Genomic DNA, 20,018 nt, shown 5'->3' on the forward strand with positions numbered 1-20,018 from the left:
CTCTTCATGGTTTCTGAGAGTCTGATGCTTTGGTTGCTTGACTCTGCCACAAGTGCAAAGACTGAGGGCTCCGAGGGTGTTCTAGTAATTACCAGAGAGAGGGAGCTGAAGGCATAGCTGAGCAGTCAGCTGCTGCGGTTCTGTCCCTCGGCAGAGGCACTCGTGCTTCCCAGTTTCTACCAGTAGCCACTTTTTTACACTGGGATCGACACTACTGTTGTTTTTTTTTACACTGGGATGGACACTACTGTTTTTTTACACTGGGATGGACACTACTGTTGTTTTTTTACACTGGGATGGACACTACTGTTGTTTTTTTACACTGGGATGGACACTACTGTTGTTTTTTATACCAGGATGGTCGTCCCACATGTAGAACGGTGTAGTGTGGGTTGAAGTCATGCAATGGTGAGTAATGTCTGCTACCAGTAAGATGTTGTAGAGTTTAGGTGTGCAGAGTGTCTAGCTGTTACAGGGTCTTAGGTGGCTTGGGGGTGAATTGTATGAGTGATCATCTTATACAAAATGCCATTGTTTGCATAAAGTTAACTTTCTAAAATATCTTTTTTTCAGTTCTGTACAGTCCAAAGATGAAGACAAACAGCCACTACTGGGCAATGATCCGGAACCAAATGCAAAGGTGGGCAGAACAGTGTCCGTGTGCTGTGAGGAAGTGGGTAATGTTTTTATTGTCCTTATGTTAGGGTGGTAGGTGCCAATGTGAAAGATGAGAGTTTGAACTACAGTGGTGCGAGAGTTGTGACAGCTGTAGAAAGGGAAGCCAATACCTATCAAAATCATACCGCTTTGTATGTTAGGAAATTCCCCCCACCTATCGCCATCTGGCATTTCCCAAAGATTCTGTTCATCGTAGCATTGTGTGATAGTGATATCTGGGCAAGCAAACATCCTGACAATGCTGTTCAATAAAAGGTGTCACTACTTAAAATTGTTGTGATAGACCCTAATTTAGTGTGCCTCTGGTACCTGAAGCATGATCACAACGCGAGGACCTGTGCGTATTGCTGCACCCTGCACCCTAAGTACTTGAAGCTCCTTGACATGTGACGATGCGATGGTCTCCGTCAACAGGATGGTCCAAAGATCGCTTGTGGAGCCACTCTAAGTGCTCATTATTACAGTCAGTCATTGGGGGAATCGGGTAGGTCCCACAAGGGGAAGAAGAGTAAGAAGTTGAAGAGTTCTTTAACTTCGTCTCATCCGTTGAAGTCTTCCAACGAGATGAGCCAACATTTGCTTTCTAGGCCTGGCTCTTTGGGAAAGCCCGCGCTTGGTCTGTCTCCGCACCTCCCAGAATTTCCAGAAGCCGGAGCAACACCCGCCCAACTACTTCAAATTTGAGGCATTGCACCTCATATTTGGGCACACTGTCTCTGCTGGAGCGCTTTAAGGCCCTGCGGGTTCGAGGGGCCCCTACTGGTCTTCCGTAAGCTGGATTGCCTTTGGCACCAGTGTGGCCCCATGGATCTGTAGCTGGATCTGGAGTGGTGCCAGTCGTACCACCTCGACCATTCCCCACTGCCTGCTCCAATGCTGGTGGCACCATCCACATCATCATCCCTAACTCCAACACAGAGCCAGAGAAGCATCATCTGAAGCCAGTCCCAGTGCCAGTTGGTGGCAGTTCCCCTAGATCAGAGCAGTTGTCTTATTCCTGGGGCCCTGGAATTGGGGATGAATGCGAGGGGCCACTGGACCCTTATGAATGCCAGCCATTATATGACATTGAGTACACCTGGTATGAGGATTTGGTGGATGCCAAAGGCCTGGACACCTCCCCAGACACTGGTGTGGTCTCTCCCCCTACCGTGGCTACGGAGTAGAGTGCCTCATTTGCAGTGGTTGTGAAAAGGGTGGCTGAGGTCCTGAACCTTCAGCTGTCCTCCGTGGCTCTCAAGATTAACAGTGGAGGTGCTTCAATCGGGAGTCACCCAATCTGAACCCCTTCTCCCATTTAATGAAGCCCTCACATACGTCCTATTTGGGGACTGGTCCAAGTCCTGCACAGCTGCTCCTGTACGTAGGACAATTGCCCACCCCCCTGCCCCAGGGGGCCCCAGTTTCCTCACCCAGCACAACACCCCCAGAGAACTTGGTGGTCCAAGCCTCCACTTCCAGAGTAAACCCTGGTGCATTCCCTACCACGCCACCCATTAGGGAATTCAAGAAACTGGATACCTTTTGGAAGAGGGTGTTTTTGTCTGGCACTGTGGTTGGTGAACGCAGCGTGCCTTTTGGGCTGATAGTCCCATACAATCTGGACCTCGTTTACGCCAGTGCTGCCTATGGTCACGGAGGAGGCCCGAGCCTTACTCTCTCGAGCCATTGCTGACGGGAGAGAAGAAGCCCACATCACCATTCGATGTGGGCTTGACACGACTACTCACTGGGCAGAGCGATTTATTGTCGTGGCCACACCTGGTTGAGAGCCACCAGCTTTTCGGGGAATGTCAAGGCCTCGCACATACATACCCTTCGATGGCTCCTGTCTCTTTGGAGATAAGCACTCCAGCGAGGAGTCCACCTTAAAGGACAGCAGGGCTATGACCAAGTCCTTGGGCATTTCCATGTCCCCCTACTACCTTCCAGGCCTCCTTTCATAGCCACAAGGGTCTTCCATCTGCGTCTCCACCCACCCATCAGGCTTCCAGGTCCTTGTGTGGCCAAGAACATGGTACCCACAAACCTCGTGGCTCAGGTAGCCAAAGGTTGAGCCAGTCACCACCCACCTGGCAGCTGCCGTCTCCAAGCCCTTTTAGTTTGCCCTCTGACAATTATTGGCATCCAGTGTGAGGCAGGATACGTTTTCACCTGCTCCACTGCAGGTCCATAACATCTGACCGCTGAGTTCTCTAGATTCTCCAAATGGGCTACTCCCTCCCCTTTGTGACTCCTCTTTAACCTATGCCATCTGCTTGTGACAGGATACCAGAGGGCCACATATCCTTACTCCTCTAGGACGTGGCAGCTCTCTTGTCCAAGGGAGCCAAAGAAAGAGTATCTGCATCAGAATTAGGACGTTGTTTTTATTCCTGCTACTTTCTGGTGCCCAAAAAGGGCAGAGGCCTTTCTCCTATCCTAGACCTACACCCTCTCAATTTCTTTCTGAAGAAAGAGAAATTCAGAATCCCCAGCTTGCTTAAGTCCTGTCTGCCCTGGACCTGGAAGACTGGATGGAATCATTGGACTTGCAGGATGCATTCTTCCACATCCCCATCCTTCCTGCCCATAGGCATTACCTGCGGTTCACAGTAGGCCACAAGCACTTTCAGTTTACTGTGCTCCTTTCTGGCTTTTCCACCACCCCTCAGTGTTCACCAAGATGATGGCAGTGGTTGCAGTTCCTCTGTTGAGATCGGTGGTGCCAGTCTTTCCCTATCTCGCCAACTGGCTATTAAAGGCGGGTTTGTCCCAGGCAGTCGTCTCCCATCTCTAAAGTATGGTGGACCTCCTGCACTCACTGGGGTTCTCTATCAAAGAGCTCAGGTCACATCTGACCCCCTTCTCAGTTGCTCCCGGAACTGTTCTAGGCAGGGCAGTTTCGGGCTTATCCTCCCAAGCAGCATGTCCAGGATATTCGGGTTATGATACCGATGTTTTAGCCTCTATCCTAGATTTCGGCGAGGCTGACTCTAAGGCTGCTAAGCCTCATCACCTCCGACATGCTGCTAGTGATGCATGCCCATTGGCATAGGAGGACTCAGCAGTGGGACCTGAAGTTCCAGTGGGCACATCATCAAGAGACTCTCCGACAAGGTCTAGATCTCGGAAGGTCCTGCAAAAAATCGGCAGACCCCTCTCCCTTCCTTAGCCAGATCTAGCTGTAGTGACAGACGCGTCACTCCTGCGCTGGGGGGACCATCTGTGAAAGGTGGAAATCAGAGGACTCTGGTCTTCTGCGAATCTGAGCTCCACATCAACCTTTTGAAGCTTTGACCAATCCCATTTCCATTGAGAGCCTTGCTACCTTCCATCAAGGGAAGGCTGATGCAGGTGCTCATGGACAGAACCACCGTAATGTGGTACTGCAACAAACAGAGAGAGGTGGGGTCGTGGACCCTTTGGCAAGAGGCCCTTCTTCTATGGACATGGCTGGAACGTCAGGGTATTTCCCTGATGGTTAAACACCTGCCAGGCTCTCTGAACGCCAGGGCGGACAAACTCAGCTGTTGATGCCTATTGGGTCACGCTTGGCGTCTCCACCCGGAATTGGAGCAAAGTCTCTTCCAAGAGTGTGGAGAGCCTTGGTAAGATCTGTTCACTGCTGCCAGGAACACACAATGCCAGCAGTTCTGCATGCTGGAGTTTCCAATGTAGCTCTTGCTCATTTAGTCTAGAGTGGAGCTTAGCCCTGCTGTATGCCTTTCCACAGATACCACTCCTGCCCAGAGTTCTCAAGAAGATCAAGAACGACTGGGCTCAACTTACTCTTGTGGCTCCACGGAGAGTCTGGTATCCTGAACTGTTGAGCATGTCCATCAGTCCTCCGATCAGGCTGCCTCTTCTGGAATATCTTCTGTGAGACCGCAGGGAAGGATCCTGCACCACACCCGGTCAACGCTCTGCCTTCATCCGTGGATATTGAGTGGTGATTGTTGACAGCCTTTGACCTTCTGCCTTAACTCTGTAATATCGCTTTTGCAGCCGGGCATCCCTCCACCAAGATGGTATATGCCTGCTGTTGGAGCAAGGTTGTGGCATGGTGTACAAAAGAACAGGTTGACCACCTGTAGGAAGTTGGCTCTATATGCACTATTTCAAAGTAAGGAATAGTATGCACAGAGTCCAAGGGTTCCCCTTAGAGGTAAGATAGTGGCAAAAAGAGATAATACTAATGCTTTATTTTGTGGTAGTGTGGTCGAGCAGTAGGCTTATCAAAGGAGTAGTGTTAAGCATTTGTTGGACATACACAAGCAATAAATGAGGAACACACACTCAAAGACAATTCCAGGCCAATAGGTTTTTGTATAGAAAAATATATTTTCTTAGTTTATTTTAAGAACCACAGGTTCAAATTTTACATGTAATACTTCAAATGAAAGGTATTGCAGTTAGGTACTTTAGGAACTTTGAATAATCAAAATAGCATACACAGTTTTCAAGTAAATCACATATAGCTATTTTAAAACTAGACACTTAGTGCAATTTTCAACAGTCCCTGGGGGGAGTAAGAGTTAGTTAGTTTTTGCAGGTAAGTAAACCACCTACGGGGTTCAAGTTTGGGTCCAAGAGCAACCCCAAAGTTACCACACCAGCAGCTCAGGGTCGGTCAGGTGCAGAGGTCAAAGTGGTGCCCAAAACGTATAGGCTTCAATGGAGAAGGGGGTGCCCCTGTTCCAGTCTGCCAGCAGGTGAGTACCCGCGTCTTCGGAGGGCAGACCAGGGGGACACAAGTCCACACAGAAAGTGCATCCTCAGCAGCACGGGGGCGGCCGGGTGCAGTGTGCAAACACGCGTTGGGTTTCCAATAGAATTCAATGAGAGACCAAGGGGTCTCTTTAGCGATGCAGGCAGGAAAGGGGAGGGCTCCTCGGGGTAGCCACCACCTGGGCAAGGGAGAGGGCCTCCTGGGGGTCACTTCTGCACTGGAGTTCCGATCTTTCAGGTCCTGGGGGCTGCGGGTGCAGAGTCTTTACCAGGCGCCGGGATCTGGGAAGCAGGCAGTCGCGGTCAGGGGGAGCCTCAGGATTCCCTCTGCAGGCGTCGCTGTGGGGGCTCTGGGGGGGGCAACTCTGGCTACTCACGGTCTCGCAGTCGCCGGGGAGTCCTCCCTGAAGTGTTGTTTCTCCACAAGTCGAGCCGGGGGCGTCGGGTGCAGAGTAGCAAGTCTCACGCTTCCGGCGGGAAACGCAAGTTGTTTTAAAGTTGCTCCTTTGAAACAAAGTTGCAGTCTTGGGTGAACAGAGCCGCTGTCCTCTGTAGTTTCTTGGTCCTTCTAGAGCAGGGCAGTCCTCTGAGGATTCAGAGGTCGCTGGTCCCTGGGGAAAGCGTCGCTGGAGCAGTGTCTTTACAAGGGGGGAGACAGGCCGGTAGAGCTGGGGCCAAAGCAGTTGGTGTCTCCGTCTTCTCTGCAGGGTTTTTCAGCTTAGCAGTCCTCTTCTTCTTAGATTGCAGGAATCTGAGTTCCTAGGTTCTGGGTAGCCCCTAAATACAGAATTTAGGGGTGTGTTTAGGTCTGGGAGGGCAGTAGCCAATGGCTACTAGCCCTGAGGGTGGCTACACCCTCTTTGTGCCTCCTCCCAAGGGGATTTCTAAAAGTCAGAGTCACCTCAGCTCAGGTTGCCTTAGGGTCTGTCCTGACTGGGCAGTGACTCCTCCTTGTTTTTCTCATTATCTCCTCCGGCCTTGCCGCCAAAAGTGGGGCCGTGGCCGGAGGGGGCGGGCAACTCCACTAGCTGGAATGCCCTGGGGTGCTGTAACAAAGGGGGTGAGCCTTTGAGGCTCACCGCCAGGTGTTACAGTTCCTGCAAGGGGGAGGTGATAAGCATCTCCACCCAGTAGAGGCTTTGTTACTAGCCACAGAGTGACAAAGGCACTCTCCCCATGTGGCCAGCAACATGTCTCGAGTGTGGCAGGCTGCTAAAACCAGTCAGCCTACACGGGTAGTTGGTTAAGGTTTCAGGGGGCCCCTCTAAGGTGCCCTCTGGGGTGTATGTTACAATAAAATGTACACTGGCATCAGTGTGCATTTATTGTGCTGAGAAGTTTGATACCAAACTTCCCAGTTTTCAGTGTAGCCATTATGGTGCTGTGGAGTTCGTGCCTGACGGACTCCCAGACCATATACTCTTATGGCTACCCTGCACTTACAATGTCTAAGGTTTTGCTTAGACACTGTAGGGGCACAGTGCTCATGCACTGGTGCCCTGACCTATGGTATAGTGCACCCTGCCTTAGGGCTGTAAGGCCTGCTAGAGGGGTGACTTATCTATACTGCATAGGCAGTGTGAGGTTGGCATGGCACCCTGAGGGGAGTGCCATGTAGACTTACTCGTTTTGTCCTCACCAGCACACACAAGCTGGCAAGCAGTGTGTCTGTGTTGAGTGAGGGGTCCCCAGGCTGGCATACGACATGCTGCAGCCCTTAGAGACCTTCCCTGGCATCAGGGCCCTTGGTACCAGGGGTACCAGTTACAAGGGACTTACCTGGATGCCAGGGTGTGCCAGTTGTGAAAACAAAAGTACAGGTTAGGGAAAGAACACTGGTGCTGGGGCCTGGTTAGCAGGCCTCAGCACACTTTCAGATCAAAACTTAGCATCAGCATCAGCAAAGGCAAAAAGTCAGGGGGTAACCATGCCAAGGAGGCATTTCCTTACACCACGGATCTGCTCCTTTTTCACAGGTTCATTTGTTTATTCTTACCCTGGTCATGCAGGGCTCTGCATTGGGCACTTTGAAGGGTTGTCTGACATAATGGCATTTCTGTTGTGACCAGATCAGCCTTCTCTTTTCATGTCTCCTATTCTAAAAAGGTTTCTGAAGGGCCTTAAACATATGTTTCCTCCAGCCCACTTCACTATGCCTCAGTGGGACCTCAACATTGTTCTTACCTATCTGATGTTTAATGCCTTCGAGCTGCTCCATAACTGGCCAATCAGACTATTTGCCATCAAGACAGCCTTTCTTGTGGCAATAACATCCGCAAGGAAGGTTCGTGAGTTTCAGGCGCTATCGGCACACCCTTCTTTGTGACTTTCTACCCCGCCAAACTAGTCTTTCGGACTCAAGCATCCTTCTTACCGAATGTGATGACCCCGTTTCATGAAGGCAAGTCTATCACCCTGCCTACCTTTTGTGCGCTGCCTCATCCCCCTAAAGAAGAGGAGCAACTCCACCAGGTGGACCCAAAAAGAGCGTTGTCGATCTCCTTGGGCCGCACAGAAGAGTCCTAGATGGACGATCAACTCTTCATGGCGTATGTCAGTGCACAAACGGAAGGCGGTGGTGAAACAGACCTTCTCTCAATGGATCATGCTCTGCATCAAAATCTGCTACGCATTAGCCAAAAAGCAACCCAGTGGGCTCATTCCACCAGAGCCAGGGCTTCAGCCACTGATGTAGCGCACAGAGTTCCTGTCCTGGACATCTGCGAGGCAGCAACATGGTCGTCTCTGCTCACGTTTACCAAGCACTGCTGTCTGTATGGTGAGGTCCGCAGGAATGAGCACTTTTCCTGTTCGGTCTTGCAGGACTTCCTAGTGTAGATTTGTTTCTCAGACCCACCTCTGGGGTGTTACTGCTTGGGTATCTATTCTAAGGTGAGGAATCTGTGGCTAAAAGTCTCTATCAGATGAACAAGGTACTTACCTTTGGTGACGCCTTGTCTGGTAGACACTCTCGCCTCCAATTCTTTACCAATCCTCCCGGCTCTGAAAACATATATTTTAGATTCAGGGTCGTTTACCTTTCAGGGCCCTAGCTTTACACACCACCAGTGGTCAGTGTTCTTCATGGCTCCGCTCTTCTGACGTGGAAAGTTGTGAAAAGAAACTGACATCAGCGCACTGGTGTGGTCCCTGTATAGGCACCGCACATGTTACTCCCGCCGCAGACTATGCCACGCTGAGCAGATCGATGTCACCTACCGGGGCTCGGGGGTACTGCTCACAAAATAATTCCCGGATCCCGTCTGATGCCTGGAGATAATTCTTAGATAAGGAATCTGCGTCTCGATAGGTTCTCTACCAGGCAAGGTGTTACTGAAGGTAAGTAACTTCTTCTTCAGGTTAGGATGATTTCACGTTTGATCTGCAGCATCTTAGGAACCAGAGAAGATATGTTATTTCCAATAGTTCTATCACTGTGGTACACTCCCCTGGCCAGTGGTATTGGAGCCCATGCCAGGGTTTGATGTCCATATGTCTTTGAGTTAGCTAGATGTTGAGGGAGGTGAGTACAAGCACTCCACAGGCATGGAGCGAGTGAGGTTGGTGCAGTCTGAGCATCTGGTTATCCAAAGCGCAGGCACAGGAAAGCAGACACTTTTGTTTTCTTATTATTACAGAATGCTGCATTGAGGTACTAACACAGGTTACAAGCCTCATCTGCTTTTGGAAATTCTTGCACATGCTAGAAAATTAGTTTATTGTCTTTAACACCTGACAAACCTAAACATCTATTTTAGCTTCACTCATAAATGGAAAGGAGAGGGTACCTTTTACGTAAAATCCATTTAAGAATCAATATTAGTTTCCTAACCAGTATGAAAAGGACTTGAAGCATAACTCATCGTTGTATTTTGTGAATCACATTGTGTGTGAGTTCCACCTGTAACTCCATTGAATGTGCTTCCATTTGTAGAGTAAAGTACACTGCAGCAGTGTGAAACTGCGGTCAGAACACAAATGGCCAGAATGTCCAACACCTTGTGGTACAACTGTGAGAGCTTCACTTGGAGGTCCACTACGACCGACAGACTGACGGAATCCACATGCTTGCTCACCTCCGCTCATATTCCTGCGCGGAGTACCGCGGAGTGGCTGTACTCCAGCTCATCCAGATTAGTCCAGCTATATGCCTGTAGTGAAAATCCCAGATTCATCCTCATTCTCTAATGACTGCCTCATGTGTCATGGTGTTGGGCACACTCTCACACATGTCCTAACTGCTTGCAGTGTCCTCAATATTTTTCACTCTGGCATGCCCTGATCACTTGAATTTCTACATTGTAGCATTGTTTGAGTGTACTCTCTAGGTGCCAGTCCTCAGTGCAGCATGCCACTGTTTATAAAATGCGTACATTTACCTCTCTTAATCTGTAACAATGGCTAACATCATGAGCTGTAATCTTTTTTCTTTGTTCTTAGTGCTTCTCAGTCTGCTCTCTTGGATGGGTGGAGATGACAGAGGAGGAGCTGGCTCCGGGGAGGAGCAGTGTGGCAGTGAACAATTGCATCCGCCAGCTGTCTTACCACAAGCAGAATCTTCAGGATCCCGTTGGTGGCTGGGGGGAGGTGAGACCTCCTGATCACATACCAAGCCCTGGAACTAAACCAGGAGTATGCCTGATGTATCCCAAACTCCCTTTACTGTGTTTCCTTGTAGGCGTCAATCTGCTCCAGTCTTGTGAGTAAGGAAGTCAACAACAAGAGTTTGAACCAGGAGTGGAGTAGGCAACGCCAAAATGCCTTCATTCCATCCCTTTAAACCATACAACTCCTTCTGTCCCTTCTCCCCTCATCGTAGTCAAGAGACTTTCCTCTCAGTTATTCAGTAAACGTTTATGTTAATTTAAATGTAGTGCCATTCACCGTGTGTCTGGAATACTCTTTAGTCACAGTATCTTGTTGGTGTCTAGAGCACTTGTGCCGAGCAGACACGTTCCACTTTATTCAGCTAGTCTCATCCACCTGCAGTGAAGAATTTTCTAATGAGCTGCATTCACAGTACTTTCTGTTAAGTGAACTCTCCATCATAGAATCTTTCATAGACTGACATACTTTTAAAGACAGTTTGGTGTTGGTGTGAGGACGCTCTTGCGCATTAAAGATTTAGGAATATCATTCACTTTTGTAACCCATAGATATCCCTTCAGCATCTCTGTTATTGAAGAGCATCATTGACAGTGAGGGGGGTGGAGCTTGATGAAAACGAGAGACTACCCTTGACAGGTTCAATGGGACAGGTGCATCAGTGAGCCTCTTAACCTTTCCCCTTCAGTGGCCCCTCTTCCTTGGTCACCCTCTTGCTGACGCTTTACATTGCCCCTTAATGTCTGTGGATACCCATCGGTTTCTACCCCAACTTGCCTTTAAAACTTCATGCGATTCCCTCTTACTGATAACGGCTCAGCGCTGTCCATGCATCTCTTGTTACACTCTCTTCCTGCAGCCACACCCGTCCGACCCATCGGCCAAATGTCTGTGTCCCAGAAGCAGATCGTGGAGAGAGGCACAGAACTACGTTTCAAGGGTACACAGTGGAAACATTAATGGACAAAATGTGCCCCCTTCCCTGGGTTTTAGTATTGCTCAGCCGAACACTGCTTTGAACACACTGATTTATCTGCATAGTAACACCACTTAGTGGAGCAGTTCTAAATTTGTAATTCTGAAGATGACCTTTTTTCCTCTGGCCATCAGTTTTCCAGAATTGTATTTTATACGCATTCACACTGTATTCTTAAGAATTGCAGAGTATGTGGACACACCTTAAAGAGACCATTACATTAAGGTCCCTACCTAAATGCTGTTACTTGGCTCAGAAGATTGCACAGTGGTTTGGGGGTTGTAGTTGTCATGCTTGCGGTGTTTACATTTCTATTGGCCACTTCCGCACCAGCTTCTGTGTTCAGACCGGGCTGTTGGAAGTAACAAAACCTGTCTTTCTCTGATTGGTCCAGGGGAAACCAATGAGAGACAGGCCCGGGAGGAGCCTGATAAAGCCCCCGCCCCTGGTACTTTATGTAGGCTGCGGCGGGGACGCTGCTACTTGGTTTGGAACATTGCACAGTCTGTGCACTCTCTCGCTGGGCCTGATGGCCCTACAAGCACTGCTCCACCCTTGCTCAGTTCCCTATCTCCTGTGTGAGCTACGCACTCATTGTAGCCAAGTTAAATCATGTTGACCCTCTTAAGCCAGACACATTTTATAAACTTCAGCACTTTTTTTCTACCACCCTGTTTTGAACCTACTGATTTCTCCTTGTCGCTTGCATCTATACCCGGATCCTGGAAATATGCCAAGGTTTAGCCCCCTTTTGAAGAATCTGCCTTTTGACGCTTCCAAACTGGATCATTTTCACTCCATTTCCCTCCTGCCTTTTTTGACCAAAGTGACAGAGAAACACGTCAATGCCATTTTAGCTAAGTTTCTAGAAGCAAACCAGATTTTAGGTATCTCGCAGAAAGGCTTTAGACTAGCGCACACTGAGTCCACCCTCCTTGCACATACAGAGCATCTACGCTATACTTTAGATGAAGTTTAGATGAAGGCAGGCCCCCTACTTTGATCTTGCTAGACGTAAGTGCCGTGTTTGATAACTGTGTCCCATAAAACTTTGCTTGCGTGCTTACGGGACATAGGAATAGGTGGATCTGCACTGTCCTAGTTCACTGCTTTTCTCTCAGACCGATCCTTTCAGGTTATTTATTCCCTGCCCATACACAACCCCCTTCCCACTACCATTGCACATCTGCCTCCAAGGACAGTTCCAAATCGCATACTGTGCGCCACAGTGTTTCTCAGGGCTGATCCCCTTGAGCCTGACTCTATTTAATTCCTATATTCAACCTCTGGCCCAGGTTGTGTAATCCTTGGGGCTTACGCTGGTGTCTTATGCAGATGACACCCAGCTTGTGCTTTCTTTTTCTGACAATCCCAGGTTAGACCTGCCCAAATTTCCTAAAGTTAAGCTTGCTGTTGCGTAGAGATGGAGTCCAATTGCTTACGATTGAACATGAATAAAATAGAAATTATCATATTAGGAAAAGACCCCCATTTCAGGTACGACTAATGGTGGCCCTCCTCTCTTTGGCCTCCCCGCGTGGTCAAAACCCTTGGCGTATGGATGGGCAGCTCCCTAACCTTTGAGGTGCAGGTGAAAGCAGTGGCAGGCGTGTGCTTTGGCATCCTGCGCAGCCTTAAACCTTTGCTTGGATTTTTTGATTTTGGCACTCATCAGATCATTTTTCAGGCAGCAATCTTATCCCGACTGGACTACTGTAACATCTAATGTCTAAGAGCTAACAAATCGGTAATCTGTAGACTTCAGCGGGTTCAAATGCTGCAGCCGGGCTGCTGTTTTCTCTGCCAAAGTTCTGCCCAGCTGCTGCCTTCTTCACAAAGTGCACTGGTTCCCTGTGGAGACGCGTGTGCAGTTTACGACCTTGTGCACAGCCCATAAACTTCTATTCTCCCAGGGGCTCCCATTTTGTCTAGTTTGATGTCTCTGTACCAACCTTCTCAGCCCCTGCGCTCAGCCAATCTTAAGTTGACCATTGTCCGGCGTGTCAGGAGAGTAAAAGCGGGTGGTCACTCATTTCTGAAATACACTTCCCCTTGCTTTCAGGAATGTCCAGAATCGTGTGTCTTTTCGGAACATTCTGAAGACCTGGCTCTTCTCTTCTTGGACTCTCTGACGGGCACTCTGTTCTTTGGCCTCTAGTGTAGCAGGTTTGTTTTTTGGGGTTAGCGCTGGGAAGCCCTGTTGCTGGGGCAGCTCTGCGATATATAAAACCTATAACATAACATTAATCTGTTCATGTTTTCTTGAGAGGTTTTCTCATCTCAGGCTTCCAACAGTAGCTGTGCATCTATATCTCCACATCTTCAGCCACTTTAGATTAAAATGTTTATCCTACTTGTTGGAGTCCAAATGATTCCATCAGGAGTCTCCTTGTTGGAGAGGTTACTTCAGTAGGAGAACATGTTTTTCCACCCTCTCGCTAGTGGCAGACATTTTATTTAAGTGCGTTGGGTGTAAGATCTACATCAAAACCTGTGATCTCCTGGTCAGCCACCATGCATAGAATAAAAATATGACAACTTGTGCTTTTCAAGGTTTATTCTGGATATGGCAAGATAAATGTGGCCAAGTAAATAATGTGTTTATATCCCTGCCAGAATACAGGCCATGCTGTGGTTTGCAGGATCCTATTATCTAGAACATAGAGGTTGAAGTGTTCACAAAGTCAAGTGTTGTAACAAAGTCTGACAAGCATCACATCCTGAAATGAAGCAGCAGTGATGCAACGATCCCTCACACAGAACATAGTCTTCATTGTGACACTGACACCTACGAACGATCATATCAAGGTCTTTCAAAAAACACTAAAGAAATTTAGTAACTAGCCAGATTAAAATCCAATAACTTACTGCATTATGCAGTGTAAAGGAGTAGATTGTGGTTAGTTGGTAGATTTGTAGGGCGTGGAAGACTTCCAGGTGGTGGTGGTGGTGGTGTATGTGAAGATAGGCCTTGGTGTCTTTGAGGGTAGTGTCGGCAGTGGTGAATTTGATGATACATCTGGATTGGTGCAAGTGTAGTGGTGTGTAGGTGCATGTCTGTAGGTATGTGGTGCTGTTGGTGGTCTGAGGTACTATATTTTAGATGTACATCGTATAGAATTTGTGTTTTTGCTGCAAGCTATCTGCTATAGATTGTGTTCTGAAATTAAACACATTAAATGTTCTAAAACTCTTCCTTCTGCAGCAGCACACAGGAACATTTGCCCACTGTAGCTGTTAATACATTTATGTGCGATCTGAAAATGGTGTGCCAACAAAACCATATTCTAGAGAACAAAATTTTATACCACAGTTAATTCAAATCAGGCTTTTTATTGCACCCCAGTGGAAACAACAACTGCGTTTGTCCAAACTGTTCTCAAGTAGTTTATAGTTGTGTCTGAAATGTCACAGTGCTGTTGAGTTTCACCCGTTGTGCAGTTCAGTTACAGCAGATAGGACCTCAGACTTCTCATTCAGGTCATCATCCGGTCTCCAAAACTGAGCAAAGGACTCCAGGTGTAGTCTTGGTAGTGGACCATAATGTTCTGTCAGTGGCTTATTCAGCAGAACAAAACACCTCCTGTGATACACCTAGCACTGGACGTTGCACAGCAGGTGTGGCCTTCAGAGCTGTACACAATACTCCATGTGTGGCCTCCAGAACGAGTCACAATACTCAAAATGTAAACACTTCTGATGGATAAAGCACCCTAGGTAAGACCTCCTGACAAGGAGACAGTTCTCCAGGTAAGATCTTGAAATTGAGAACACAGCTCAGTTGAAGCCTCAAACCTGGTATCAGTTGTTCTTGCGAGAACACCACAGTTGGACTCTGCATGCCTGATCGCTAGTTGCAGACTTAGGCGCGATGCTCCCAGAGTCACTCTTTTTACTTACCTGCTCACTCTTTCCTGTACTAACCTTCATCCGTGTGTTTCCTGGAACTGTACCACCACCTGTAGACTGATACCGTCTGGATGTGCATGAAGACCGTGGGATGTAAAGGGTGCTTGGGATCGTGAGGGGAGTCTAGAGGACAAGATGTGGCTTCTTCATTCATTTCACACTCCTCCATTGGGGTTCCAAACTTTCATTTCCATAGTGCTTTCTGTGGAAGTTGGGAGAAAATACTTTGAAATCGGAGAATCATGGCTTCGATAGTATATTAGTCATCATTTTTAAAGACTGCTGATAATTATAGAAACAAAACAATTGTCACTCTCTCTGCTGAAGCAAACTACCCAACAATGAGATGATGTAATCTTTGGAAACCGACCTAGCCTTCTCTTCATGCCTTTAATTAAATGAACGTGGGTTGGAAACAGTGAGATCCAGAGCAGTGTCCCGCGTGCAGATCTCGGCTGCTTTCCCAATCCAGTCTATGTGCATCTTCATCGCCTTCTCCTTCTCCGTGTTTTCAGATTGTGCCTTGGTTCCAGAGGCTGTAATACAGCTCTCAGCAGACTGCAGTTCAGTTATCGCCCTTCCTCACTCTGGCATCTCACCTGAACCCTAGCTTCCTTCTCCACAGGGAGTTGCTAGGGTTAATTTTGGTTGAAAACCTTTGAATCTGGTTCTGACCTGTGGTCATTGTCAATAATAGAAACTGGCTGGGGCTCACATACGGCCTGGTAGTCAGCCCACATATCTGACCCTATAAAGTTACGAGAGTACCACCAGCACAGGAGGGAGAGCCCAGGGGTATGGATTTGTAGTTTACCCAGGTATTTCCCTTCGTATCTGAGTATTTATTCATACATTTAATTTTGAATGTGTAATGGCTGAGCATATCATCACTCAAACTGCCCACCTTTAGGAGTCCTTTGCTTTAGGGTATTAATTTCCATAGATCTTTTGAGCCTCAAATCTCATTCACCTGCTTGGGGTTTTACCATTAAGTATTTCCCTGTGGAAGAACTCAAATCTTCACTGCTCTTGCCTTGTGAGGACCCCATTCCCCAGGAGCTTCCTTCATCATCCCTGCCTGATCCTCCTCTCGGATTATGGTCATGTCCCTGTGAAGCACCTTGTTATGTTGTGATTCATGGTCCGGTTGAAGCTTCTCGTCTGTTCCAGAATTCCTTTATTGAGGAGACCTTTTTACACTTTTTGAGGGCCTGCTACCTGTGAGGGGGGGCTCTACCTGCAGACACGAGGTGTACTCTCTTAGACATAACTGCCCTGCCTCTTTAAAAGGAATACAAGAAGGAGGAACAACATTTCAGAACACGCCTTTCCACAGTGAATTACCTCGTGAATTATGGGTTTCAAGGTGCTCAGAGCTCTGACCTGCATCTCCGTTTACGTTGATTCACCCAGGCGTTCACTGCTTGATTTTGGTCAAATCTCAAATGATGAGGAAATTAATTAAACACAGAAGATTTAGAGTACAAAATGCAGGGTTCACTGTTACTGGTCCCAGAGTGCACATTTAAAACTAACCATTGCTTCTGTTTAACTGACCTGGGGCACTGTTCAGATGAACCTTGCCACGGCTGCTCGGTGCTCTTGCAGTGTTCATCCAACTCAACTACTAATCAGCGTTGAGTGTAGTACTCACAGATACTAATGCTGTACAGAGCACGCTCTACGGTGTATCGTTATAGCCCTGTTCAGTCACCCAGGGTCCCTCTCACCTGTGGATGTCTAGAGTTGATGGTTTAGTCCTCTTTAACGTGCAATGGCCAGACAAGGAAGTAAAGTGTGACCAGGTGGTGTTGGCGTACCTGCCTGGCTACTGCGCTACTGGTTCGAAACACAGCCTTTCAGTTCCAAGAGTGATACTTACCTTTGGGGAATTTGTTCACCAGTAGCCGCAAGGTGGCACATTTCAGATGGACTTTCAGGTTGAGTCTGGCATGCCTTGGCTCCAACACACCCCCCCGCCCCCTCCCCCCCTTCTCAGGTTAGCACTATTTTCACAGTGTAGTCACATAGTGACAGTAAGTGGATGACAAAAGTTTGCCTTTACAACACACTCACAGATAACCTCTGTCCCCAACCCCCTTTCCCCCTCCTTTAAAGAGTCAGGGATAGATTCTGACCTGTTCAGGACATTAATAAACAGACCCTCAGAGTAGATGTGATTCTCGTGAAGAACATTCTGCACCGTGTGGCGACGCCGGAGTCTGGAAGTAGATTGGTGACCAGCACGACTGTGCTTGCTGTTCAGAGCTCTACATGCAGCCACCGTGGGAGGGCTGTAGTCTGGGGTGCTGTGTGAGCTCCTAACAATATCTGAAGCCAGTGGTTTCCAACCTGTAGGGGGTCCGCCAAGCCTCCTCAGGGTGTCTGTGACTGCTTAGAAAATTAAATAATATTAACAGATTATTGTACAGTTGAAATTTTTTAAACGTACCGTAAATGTCATGGAATTTGAAATTGGGGGCTAAAAATGTAATTAGTAATCTTAGAATGATTTGTGGGAGCAGTGCGGGTGCATCAAACAGAATACAGTATGAACGATGTGTGGCTTCAATAGAATTTAGAAAATCTCCAGCCGGCATATTTTTTTATTTTATTTTTTCCAAATTAATGTGTTAGCATCTGTGCATGTGTTTGAATGTTTCTGTATTTGTTGTGTATTGTTTTGACTTTGAAATCATCAACAATGTTTAGGCCGGCCTCCCCGACTTCCAATAGTGACTCAGTGCGGGGTCCCTGATTCCAATAATGATTCAGTGCGGGGTCCCCGGGTTCCAGGAATGATGAAGTGTGAGGTCCCAGAAGTCAGAAGGTTGAGAGCCACTGGCTTAAGCATTGGATGAGCCCTTTCTGCAGCAACATTTAGATGGCACTCAAGACCGACTCCTCTGCCTGGATTTAGCAGGCCCTTCATGCAAGTTACAGTAACAGCGCTGCCTCAAGTTGCCTGGTGGTGGTGTGGCAGCTGTCTGTATTTTTCTTGTCACACATTCGCATTAACTTAGGTGCTCTGTTTAGCTCTGTTTTGTCACATTCTTGTTGTATCTTGGGCATGTCTGATCCATATAATCACTCTTCATATGTAGCAAGATGTCCGGTTCCTGCTATATTAAACTTAAGTTAATGATCTACTTTGGTACAAAGTCTGGACACAGACCCCACCGCAGACACAGCATTGGTTCCTCCAGCCCATCCATCTATGGGAGCATTATCGCCAGTCCGTTACATAAATGTTCTAATATCCGAACACAAATACAGAGTTTCTTCCAAAATAGATATCAACAGTTGGGTGCCCTAGTACCTGTGCATTGTCAAAGTATATAAAAAGGTACAAAATGCTGTTCTGTATTGGCTTAAGAAGACCTAAACAGAGAACAACATACACACCAGTATCAAAAACATTCCACCTCTGCTGCATTGGGTCTTCCCTAGACAGGGAGTAATTCAAGCATTGTAATCTATAACTATTTCTACATAAACCATGATTAATACATACACAATCAGTTAACTGCAGGATATACAACATTATTCGTAATTATAGTTACAGAAACCTTAGTCCTCAGGGTAAACAAACACAATATTAAGTGCCTACCTTGGTCTGAATACTGCCAGCAAACCCTGGTTGACAACAGTTTAGCAAGCCAAAATAGGTTTCTAGAAATGGTGCTGTAATAAAGTAGAGGCCGTTCAAGCAGTGTTCCAAGAATGTCTGTTTTCAAGGAGACTCCAGGTCCTGAAACATTTGTTCAGGGTATTTGCCCTGGGCACTGTTTCAACAATTTATAGAGATGGTAAAAGGCAGCGAAACCTACCAATGTGACACACCAGTTGAAGGCTGTGAGTGACATCTGTATCGAGATCTTTGCCTCTCTCCGTTCCAAAGGTCCCACCAAAGTGAAGTTTTCAAGGCTAGATCAGCTTTGCATTTTCTGAAACAAAGTCAGTTGCTCACACTTTGCTGCAGTCTTGATGCACACTGGGATCTCAAACCTGAGAGGGTTAGGATGCAAATATGGCGAAGTAGCATATGGTGCCTGACCCCGAATAGGAAGGGAGAATGCGAATCATGACTCTATGTATGTATGTGGCACTTGTTTAATGGGAACCCAGCTGAGAAGGGCTGCAGTACTCCGTGAAGGGTCAGTGGCGAGCATGAGGTCCACAAGTGATGGGACAGTTAGCTGCTTCTTGGATTCTTAATGCACTGATGTAGGGTCTCAGCCCTTTGGTTTTCCAAGCATCAATATCAGACTTCTCCGCAGGCCGATTCACTGTGTTTTCCAGCTTTTGGGATGTTATTCTGAGATGATCATGCAAGCATTTGTTTGTTGAACACCTGCTTCACTTAAAGTGGCCCTTCTAAGGCTTCAGCCAACGTGGGATTATTACAACAGTGTGAGAGTAGCAGCTGTTTTCGTGAAATGGCAAGCTGCTAAGAGATGCATGTATCCAGGAGTGTTTTAGAGGCTTAAAGGTTTGATTTTGCAGTGTGTGTTTGTTGGTCGTGTTTTTCGGTGTATGATGTTGCCATTTCACCCTTTGAGTCCAGGGTCTGCTGGGAAGGTGGGGGAGGAATGCTTCTATTATACCAACATGAGAGGATCTAATATTTTCCTTCATGTTGTGCTCCGCTTTTGTCTGATCCAATATTCAATAACAATTACATTCTTAAAACGTATTGTAGGAAAATGCATTACAGTAGAAAGTTCAAGCTTTCACCCACTCTCCCCCCCATAAAATTTCGATATGACGGAACCATATTTGGGATAAAATACTGCTGTAGATTATAAGGCTTTTGCAAGTCTCTAAGGAGTTCTGAGACCATATTGAGGAATGGGGCTGAAAGCCCCTACCCCTTTCAGGGTCCTCCCCTCCTGGCCCCTTCAGGGCCCTCCCCTTGCGGCCCCTTCAGGGTCCTCCCCTTGCGGCCCCTTCAGGGTCCTCCCCTCCTGGCCCCTTCAGGGTCCTCCCCTCCTGGCCCCTTCAGGGTCCTCCCCTTGCGGCCCCTTCAGGGTCCGTGCTGCTCACCCCTCCAGAGTAGCTGCTTCTTGGCCTCTTCAGGCTCCCCACCTTCTGCCACTGCTAGGTAACCCCTGTTCCTTTTAAACACTCCCATTGTTGT

The 20,018-nt window shown here is 47.6% G+C and overlaps 1 protein-coding gene across 2 annotated transcripts in view; it reads left to right on the plus strand.

The window, feature by feature from the left end:
- APBB1 (amyloid beta precursor protein binding family B member 1) overlaps positions 1–20,018 on the plus strand; it is a 254,045-nt gene that overhangs the window by 163,630 nt on the left and 70,397 nt on the right. For both annotated transcript variants that reach the window (XM_069203665.1, XM_069203666.1), the window contains 2 exons: positions 574–640; positions 9,829–9,975. In XM_069203665.1, coding sequence (XP_069059766.1) covers positions 574–640; positions 9,829–9,975 — 214 coding nt within the window. The remainder of the gene's footprint in view (positions 1–573; positions 641–9,828; positions 9,976–20,018) is intronic.

This window comes from Pleurodeles waltl, chromosome 8, assembly GCF_031143425.1.
Source record: "Pleurodeles waltl isolate 20211129_DDA chromosome 8, aPleWal1.hap1.20221129, whole genome shotgun sequence".
In the NCBI taxonomy this organism is placed as follows: Eukaryota; Metazoa; Chordata; class Amphibia; order Caudata; family Salamandridae; genus Pleurodeles; species Pleurodeles waltl.